At 37.9% G+C, this 9692-nt stretch overlaps 1 protein-coding gene across 2 annotated transcripts; it reads left to right on the top strand.

The window, feature by feature from the left end:
* Positions 1-2453: 2453 nt before the first annotated feature.
* On the top strand, positions 2454-7924 carry LOC113302760 (transcription factor GTE8-like). Of its 2 annotated transcripts, XM_026551699.1 has the most exons (11): positions 2454-2597; positions 3378-4751; positions 4833-4884; positions 4969-5124; positions 6077-6150; positions 6365-6434; positions 6586-6666; positions 6757-6872; positions 6964-7030; positions 7141-7283; positions 7402-7924. In XM_026551699.1, exons 2-11 carry the CDS (start codon positions 3396-3398, stop codon positions 7669-7671), a joined length of 2385 nt encoding a protein of 794 aa, XP_026407484.1. In that variant the 5' UTR covers positions 2454-2597; positions 3378-3395; the 3' UTR covers positions 7672-7924. The 2 variants fall into 2 exon arrangements, with proteins under 2 accessions (XP_026407484.1, XP_026407485.1); XM_026551700.1 differs by lacking the exon at positions 4969-5124.
* The last annotated feature ends 1768 nt before the right edge of the window (positions 7925-9692 follow it).

Genomic DNA, 9692 nt, shown 5'->3' with positions numbered 1-9692 from the left:
ATTTGGTAGCCAATTGTCTTTCCAGATAGAATTTTGCTCTCCATTTCCAACTTCCCACACATAATGCCTTTTAACAATTTCAAGCCCCTGACATATACCTTTGAAATATTTTAGTAATATTAATCCTTTAAGATAATGGGCATTTTACTGTTAAATCTGCTTACAAGGTTATCTTAAATGAGTCCCTTACTGTTAGTCCTACTTAGAACAATCTAGCTGTCAACTGGAAATCTTTCTGGAAACTTAAACTACCTCATAGGATACAACATTTCATGTAGAAGGTACTGCACAAATGTCTTTCTACAAAAGATAGACTAGCTAGATTTACAAAGCATAAAAGTACTTCTTGTCCTTTGTGTGATAATGATATTGAATCCTCTCAGCATCTCTTTATTGATAGTGTGGTGGCTAGGAACATTTGGAATATGGTTAATGCTAACCTATATCATTCTGTCAGTAATTTTAATTTACATGACTGGCTATGTGGAGTCTTAAATGCAGGGAATAATGGTGTGCAAGTTGATCTGGAAAAATTTGAATTTACCAGTTTTGTTACTTGGCACATCTGGAAGGCCAGATGTTCCAAAAACTTTGAGAATACACAGATTGTTGAAGCTCATATAGCTAAGAATATGATTAATCATTTGCAGGATTGGCATAACACTTTATCTACTGTGCATGCTAGGAATAACAATGTTCCATCTGTCAGACATATATGGCTTCCCCCTGCAGTTAATGTAGAGAAGATAAATTTTGATGCCTCATTTATAGATAGTTCCATAAACTCTGGTATTGGACTAATTGTGAGAAATTCTGCAGGGAACTGCAATGGTGTGCAATGTGCCCCAGTTATAGCAATAGATGCTGAGCAAGCAGAGGCATTGGGAGCTTTGGAAGCAGTTGTATGGGTTAAAGAGAAAGGGATTAGAAAAGTACACTGGAAGGAAATTGTGTGAATGTGGTGAATGCCATCATAGGATCCAACACTTCAGTGAAATGGACAACCAGTAATATTATTCAAGACATTCGTTTTATTTTAGATGATTTTGAACACTGGTAATGTAGCTATGCTAGTAGAGATGCAAATAGCCTTGCTGATGACTTGGTAAAGTTTGCAAAAACTCAATTAGGCGCAGTAGAATGGAATTTAAATTGGCCTACTTGGATCAATACTATGATTCTAAGTGACCTGAACAATGTTTCAAATTAATTTTCGTAAATAAAATCTACTTTCCTATTAAAAAAATATAACAACTCAAATTCTGAATAACAGAATGGTGTGGCCGGCCTTGACCAAACCGCACCCCCATGGTAGAAGACAAACAAGTCAAAAGACCATATATGAAGGTAAGCCTACTTAATAAACGATAATTCTACAGCTATCGCGGGCTAAATCCCGTGACAACTACTGCACCAAACAAAAAATTGGGATCCACAGTGGGACCCATATGCCCACCACCTGCAAGCTCTTGTGGGTCCCCGGGGCTGTGAGACGCGGTGATTTCCACGGTGCCCAGCCCGGTAGCTGTAGCATCACTCCTTAATAAACACATCATACTTGACTAGATTTCCCATGACGTGTTCTCAAATCTTAACACCATCAGATAGATCCCACCTTCCTGTCGCTCAAATCTAACGGTGGAAAATAAAACCAATCCCACACACTACTAAAAACTAAAGGGAGAATTTATAAAGTTCCCGTTTTATTGATCTCGTTTTTTTGTTATCCCTGTTTTTTAGAAATTTTTTAAAGTGCCCGAATTGTTTAGTTTTCCATCCTAGTTAGTCAACACTAGTTTACTTTCTTTAAAGTTTACTTCTTTACCCTTTACTTGTTAGTACGTTTACCTTCTACATCATTTTTTCAATTTGTCGAGCTCGGTTCAGGATCGTGTCATCATTTTCAGGTTTGTCTCATCATTCCCTGAAAGGATTCATCATTCCCAAGTGTCTTGGGGTTTTTGGTTGGTGGAGAATCAATATTCTACAATATTTTTCCGGTTAGTCGATCCCGGTTCAGGGTCGTTACACCACTTTCAGGTTCGTCGATCCTAGTTCAGGATCGTTACACCCTCTTTCAGGATCGTCGAATCATTATCCTCTCTACCAAGGAGATGTAGTTCAGGGGTAAATAGGACTTTTAATAGGAAAGATAACTGCAACCTAACACTTAACTAGATGGAATTTGCCTTTTGAGTAAAACGGGGTACTTTAGAAAATTTGTAAAAAAACGGGGGTACTTTTGAAGTGTACATTTCAAAACAGAGGTACTTTATAAAGTATCCCAAAACTAAACTAATCAAACTCTCTCACCCGTTAGATTGTCGTTAAGCATAATTGGGACTAAATTAGGAAATAATTACAGAATCCAACGGTTGAGAATTCTCAAATAGCCGTAAGGGTGATCTTTATAAGCAGAGAGAGAAAGATAGAAAGAAAGAAAATATCGAAGAAGTAAAATCTTGAGAGAGAGCAGTCTCTATCGCTCCCTCTTCTTCTTTCGCTCCCTCTTCTTCTTTCGCTCGCTCTTGTAGTGTTTTCACGGTGGTTTTAAGTTCATCCTAGGGTTTTACTTTCAGACGCGGTTGAAAATCCAGGTTTGATTGGATATAATTTTAGGGTTTTCGTTTTTGTTTGTTTCTTTCTTTCTCTATCTTTCTGTGAGTAGAGTTTTTTTTTTCTTTTTCTTTTTTAGAGATTTGGTTGCAATTGGTGTTTTTCATTTGGTTTACATGTGAATTGTGATATAGTTGTTAATCTGTTCGAATTGAATGTGTTTTTTTTTCTTTTTCTTTTTGTGATTTGAGATTGATGATGTCTAGTTAGGGTTTCGGATTTAGTTCAAATTTACTTGTTCTAAAAGAGAACGTTTGGTTCAAATTAAGGGCGACGATTTCAAACCAAGGGTTTTAAGTGGGAAATCTGTTCGCATTCAAATCGAGGGATTTGAGTGGGAATTTTGTTCGCATTGGGGTGTCAAGTAGAACTGGGATTAATTTATAAATCATTTTAGTTCGTTAACAAATTTGTGGTTTTTTGGCATTGATTTGGTAATAAAAACTTATGTTTTTATTAAAATTGGAGTTTTGAACTAATCTTATATCTTAAGGAAGTAAGAAGCCTTAATTTGAGTTGAATCCGTAGTTTGAGAATAGTAATCTCAAATCTAGGGATTTGAGTGGCATTGAGAGTGAAGTAGACCTAAAATAATCTTTACCAAGTCTTGAGTATTCAGACATTGATTTGGTGACGAAACTTGATTTTTTGAATTTTAATTTTGATTTTCTTGTTAAAATTGGAATCTTGAACCTTTAAATTGAGTTGCATCTATGCTATATAAGGTGGGGAAATCTTATGTCTGCAGTTAAAATGTGCAGATATTTGGATATAAACACATGGGGACTGTTCTATTAGATTATACTGGACAGAAGGACACAAAGAAATACTCGCAGAAAGTATTGCCGTGTACAATGGATAAGTCAGAAAAGATGTCTAGACGTTATTCATCATCTGATTTATACCGAGAATCTCGTCATCAACCTATAGGAACCATGTGCGAATCTGAAGGGCTTGGTAGCTCAGGTGGATTCGATACTGCAATGACTGCTTCAGAGGTTTCATGTGCTCCTCCTAGGAAGAAGTCTATTAGTTTAAGTAATGCTGGTAATAGTGATGCTTTTGGTGTACCCATTCGAGTGTTATCACTATCTAGGATGCCGAGAATGGAGAGGAAGGAGTTAAAATTAAGACTTCAAATGGAACTTGAGCAGGTTAGGAATCTTCGAAAGAAAATTGATGTTAAGCCTGTGACTAGTCTTGCTTTGTCTTCTTCTCGCAATATACGGAACTCTGATGAGGGACAGAAGAGGCTTTCTGTAGAGAATACTCAGAAGTCAGTAGGATTAGTGGCAGGACAGGGGAAGAAACGAGGCCCTCCAGCTCATATCGATGACACTATCAAGAAACGAGGTGATGCTGGAAGGTTTGAATCTGCAAAACCAGTTGCTCCTCCTAGCAGTACCTCACATGCGATTTTGATGAAACAGTGTGATACACTGCTAAAACGTATTATGACACATCAGTTTAGCTGGGTATTCAAGGAACCTGTTGACGTTGTGAAGTTGAACATTCCTGATTATTTCACTGTCATCAAGCAACCAATGGACTTGGGCACAGTCCAGAGGAAAATCGGTACTGGTGCATACTTGAGCCCGCTAGATTTTGTGGCTGATGTAAGACTTACTTTTTCTAATGCAAAGACTTACAATCCACGTGGAAATGATGTTCATACTATGGCTGATACGCTGAGCAAGTATTTTGAAGTGAGATGGAAACCTATTGAGAAGAAACTTTCAACAACTGGTTCTGGGCCTGTGTGTGCAAAATCTAATGTTCCCGAAAAAGAAGAAGAGTGTAAACCCATGCCATTTGCAAAAAAGAGAAAAACATCATCGATTAATCATGAGGTTAAGACAATACCTGAGGTTAAGACTCTTCCTGCGAAGTGGACATCAGTTGAAGAAAAACATAATCTAAGCAGAGATTTAGGGTCACTGCAGGAGATTCCGAATCATATAATTGATTTCCTTAAAAAACATAGTTTCCGTGAAAATGAAAATAGTGAAGAGGAACTTGAGATTGATATGGATGTTTTCGGTTATGAAACTTTAGTGGCATTACGAAAACTTGTAGATGATCATTTGAGGGAGAAGCAAAGCAAACCTGAAAAAGCGGAGCCTTGTGAAATGGAGGTACTGTCTTCACCCTCCCCTCAGTATTGTACTCTACATCACAAATTTGTGTCACGTAGTGTAACTGGTTTATTTGCACAGGTTTTGAATGATTCAGGACTTAGCAATATGTTATCCAGCCAACCATGTAAAGGTAATTTTTGCTTCCTGATAGTCTGTGATGAATTGGGGACTCCTGTGCATTTTGCTTGAATTTTGATGACTATCTTATTCACAGTTAATGAACCGGTGGAAGAGGAAATCGACATTGGCGGAAATGATCCGCCTGTCTCATCTTACCCTCCAATAGAGATTAAAAAAGATTCTGCTCACAGAAATAGTAAATGCAGTAGCTCTAGTAGCTCCAGTAGTGATTCGGGTTCTTCTTCTAGTGGTTTGTTTTACTCTTGCATTCTTTTTCTTCTTCATTTTCTCCTCTATGCTATTAGTCTGTTAACAAGATTTTGTCCTGTTCTTGTTCTAGCGTAGAAGTTAGTTGACCATGAGTTGGTGGGCATCCCTGTAAAGTAACAGGAGGAGAGTGTTGCATTAGTTAATAACTAAACAGCATGCAGAAAATGAGTTTTTTGTTTAATCTTATGGCCTCTGTTGATCTAAGTATTACTGTCCTTTAAAACTAGACCACTAGTGGAAAGAGAAAAAGAAAAATTTATGCGGCTGCTGTTATTTATTTGGGGTCCATAGTCTAGCCAATAGTGACTGGATAAATAAATTAGTTTGACGAGTGTAGGTTCATATGATCTAGAAAGTAGCAGCCATGTCTGTCCTCCTTTCTCGACATCCTGAAGCCAGAGGCCCGAAAATCATTGCAATCAGATCAAATTATTCGTATTTGTAACTTCATGCACATTTGAATGCTCTGAGCTCTCTTGGTTGCTTTCTCCGTCTACTCAAAATCTCTCATTTGTATTTTACATGTTAATATAGTATTTGCACAACTCAAAAATTATTCGATCACTACTGGACTGGAAGCTTTGGGCTTTACATTTTGCATGATAGGGAAACAATTCTTGTTCATATATCTTAGCAGAATCATACATAGCATGTGTGCTTCCATTCTCTCTGAAGCAATAATGTTTCTTTTTCCTGCACAACTTCTATTAGCAACCAGATGAACAGGCTAGAACGATCTGAACAGGTCCAGATTCCCACCTTTAATCTAATGCTGGTAGCTAGATGGCTACTTTCGCCATCTTCCATTTCAGATATAATAAGCATACCTGTTTAGACACTGCTCACACATAGTACCAACTACATCACTATTTCATTTTTTTCTTATCAATTACTCAAGTAGGCTTTTTGATTATTGTACTTTACTTTAACAGATTCAGACTCTGCCAGTTCTTCTGGCAGTGAATCAGAAGGCGTTAAAGCTTCATCTCCAGTAACTAAAGCATCGGTATGTTTTATTATATTTTACATATAGGTCTATGAATTTGTTTGATTCATCCCCACGATTGAACGAAATGGACCACATGGGAGAGTTATTTTGGATTACTTTCTTGTGGTGGGACTGAGATATAAAATCCTTTCCTCACCTTCCCCGTCTTTGCACCTAAATACATTCGTGCAGTAAAATTACTCAACTGATTATTATTGTTTCTCTGGAACAGGAAAAAGTAGTTTCAGGAGAAGCTTTACACCAAAAGCAAACAGATCTTAATGATCCTCATGATGGAAGTCGTGAGTTTCCTTTTTATTACCTTTGTGTGTAATCTAACGGAAGCTATTGCCAAAGCCTGCTTCTTATTGCGGGTTTATACATGCATGATAATGTGAAATATCAGAAAGGAAAAGTATGATACTAAATATGTGATTCCCGTGACTGTTACAGCGTCTATTAGTGGGTTGGACCAGCTTGAGCAGAATTCCCATCGTAACCCAGCTCTTGCTGAGGCAAACAGCTCTCAGGATGGTAAGCATGAATGTTGCTGAAGAAATTATCTGGTGGGTGTAAAATCTTTCAGATTCTATCATCTCACTTTCTCTGCTATTACATTTTTAGGGGAGAGTGCTCTGTCTGAGAGGCAAGTCTCCCCAGATAAGCTCTATCGAGCTGCTCTATTGAGGAGTCGTTTTGCCGATACCATTCTCAAAGCTCGAGAGAAGACACTTGGCCAGGTTAGTTGCCAAACCGGTAATACGTCCTATTTCTCCTGAGTTTATTCTAGTTGGCATGTGATCGAGTTCAACTTGTTAATGACGTGGTCAGGGGGAGAAGATAGATCCTGAGAAATTTCGACGGGAGAAGGAGGAACTTGAAAGACTGAAGAAAGAAGGTATGCATTTGTGGCTGTATTTTTTTTTTTCTCTGAACATTGTACTATTGTAAATGGTTAAGTGGTTCCAGGCTCCAGCCATCACAATTTTATACTCCTCCTAATTGCAGAAAAGGCTCGTCTACTAGCTGAAGCTAAGGCTGCAGAAGATGCTCGGAGGCAGGCTAAAATTGAAGCTGCAGCAGAAGCTGCAGCTGAAGCCAAAAGAAAGAGGGAACTCGAGAGAGAAGCTGCGCGTCAGGCTTTGCAAAAGGTAATACTAGTCATATGTATAGCTAATTCACTTTTAGCTCATAAACGAACTCAATTAGTGTTGCTTCACTCTGTTGCTCCGGGTTATCTTAACACAAGATTCTATGGGCTTTATTCAGATGGAAAAGACTGTTGAGATAAATGAGAATTGCCGATTTTTGGAAGACCTAGAGATGCTTAGGTCTGCTCCCTCTGCTGATCTATTACCTAGCTCAGTGGATGAGAAGAGCCCCGATCATTCTGAAGACATTTTTAACTTCCAGGGAATGAGTAACCCATTGGAACGACTTGGACTGTACATGAAAATGGACGATGATGAGGAAGAAGAATGTCAACCTGATAGTGGGCCGTGCCCGGTGAAGGATGTAGAGGAAGGAGAAATCGATTGAGTTAGGGTTCCCTCATTTGTTTCTCTTCCTCTCCTTGTATATTATTCACAATGATGGACTGGCAAAATTCTTTTTTTTTTTGGGTATCCATTCCATAAAATTTTGATCTTCCTTGCTAGCTTTTTGCAGGACTCTCACCCGCCTCCCCCTAGTTTTTCTGATGTTGTAAAACGGCGTTGAAAAGAAACATGTGTTGAATTAATTCGGTGGAGGTCCAGAACACTAATTTGAATGCAAAAGAACTGGCAATTAGATTTTTTGGTGCAACGGTGCCTCCAGCCTAAACCGCTTTGGTAAGCCTAGCTAATCCAAAACCAACCGAAGCTGTACAACGTGCACTTTTTTTTGTTGACAGAAGGGGATAGTTCATTGATTAAAGCTCCAAAGAGCAATCACAGACCCCAAATTATCAACAGACCGACAAACCTTCGTTGAATTAATCCCGGTGCATACCACATGAGGACAACTGAGACTCACACGGAAAACACTAGTAACACAAAAGGTCTCACATCAAGTTCTAACACGCAAACGAAAGATAAACTAGAAAAACAACATGCCTACGAAAAACTTAAAAACAAACTAAATATATTAAACAGACATGCCAACGAAAAACTTAAAAGCAAACTAAATATATTAAACAGACAAGGTCCATACCAAGTCAGGCCAAAGCCCGTACCCAGAAAATAGACCCGCCTGAAACAGGCATACCACAACCCGATTTTCAGAACCCTAGCTTCACTGTAACCATCTATGGTAGCACCGGATCGCCAACCTAGCAACACGAACAACGGCATCACTGGATCTCCGAGATAATCAAAGCTAAGAATCAAGATTTTTCACCACCAAATTCAGGAAATCCAACAACAACACCGATGCTGATGTAGCGATTCTGTCATTTTTTCAAAAATTGGGGATACGATGGGGTTACGTGTATTTGCTTGAAAATATTTTATATAGTAATAATTTATTCCAGTATAAAAATCACATAAAAATAAAAAATCCAATAAATACTATTTGGAATATTAAAAAAAAATAGATAAAACTTGTTTAACATCTCGCTTGCACATCACCCATTAATATTGTCTTCATCAAGTATTATCATTTCTAGTTCTAACTAATCAAGTGAAAAGATTGATCCCACATCGTTAAGCATCTTCAATAAATTCCCATATCTCACATCCTACTTTCTCTGATCCTTTCGTAGAAGATTAATAATTAAAATCTTTTCCCAGTATTTTAGGGTTCAATCTTATTTTTCTTAATTGAATCGATAAATTATACGTGCTCCAATTTCTCTCTGAAGAATACTGGGAACATGGCTTCCCAAGAAGCCTTAAAGCTATTGTAACACTGGAGGTGAAGCACCATATTTAACCACCAAGTCTTCTTTCTTTATAGTCAGGAAGTTAATAGGTTTATGTACAATTATTCGATATGTTCATGTATACAAATATAAGATTTTATGTATAAAAGTATCCCCTCTTCGAGTATCCAAAAGGTATCTCAGAGTATCCCCTACCATTTTTGTAATTAAAAAAAAGGATACTTTGAATGGAATATGTGATGGGTATCCCCAATTATCCGATACTGATACGTCGCAGATACGGATATGTTACCATTTTTGAAGTATTCGTGCTTCATAGCTTCAGACCAATTGAGTGTGGACATCTAGATTGGTCTGTCAGCCGAAATGCACATGTAGATGAATCCAGCTGATACTAAAGCCCTAAAAGTTCATAGAATCAGGAATTGGATATTTCCCTACTTTCCACAATAGCAAAACCGTATCCTCTAATATACTTCTTCACCTCGTTTAAATCGGAAGATGCTACACCTTTTTTTTTCTAGTTCCAAGGTTTCATGGAAGATGACTTGGAATCCAAGTGAGAGAGGCGAGAAAACGTTATTTGGATTGCCACGAAACACTATTTTCAAGACGGATCTAAAGGCCTAACGTGAGTGGTAATCCGATTGGTACTTTGTGACAATCCGATTGCGTTTTACATACGAGTGATGATCTT

The sequence above is a fragment of the Papaver somniferum genome, chromosome 8 (genome assembly GCF_003573695.1).
Source record: "Papaver somniferum cultivar HN1 chromosome 8, ASM357369v1, whole genome shotgun sequence".
Taxonomy (NCBI): domain Eukaryota; kingdom Viridiplantae; phylum Streptophyta; class Magnoliopsida; order Ranunculales; family Papaveraceae; genus Papaver; species Papaver somniferum.
This window is presented reverse-complemented; position numbering and strand designations above follow the sequence as displayed.

Bases quoted from the DNA above. Each gene is read 5' to 3' on its own strand.
- LOC113302760 (XM_026551699.1), top strand. From the start codon at position 3,396: ATGGGGACTGTTCTATTAGATTATACTGGACAGAAGGACACAAAGAAA. The intron at 7,031-7,140 runs GTATGCATTTGT...TCCTAATTGCAG, and splicing joins TGAAAGACTGAAGAAAGAAG to AAAAGGCTCGTCTACTAGCT. The intron at 7,284-7,401 runs GTAATACTAGTC...GGCTTTATTCAG, and splicing joins CGCGTCAGGCTTTGCAAAAG to ATGGAAAAGACTGTTGAGAT.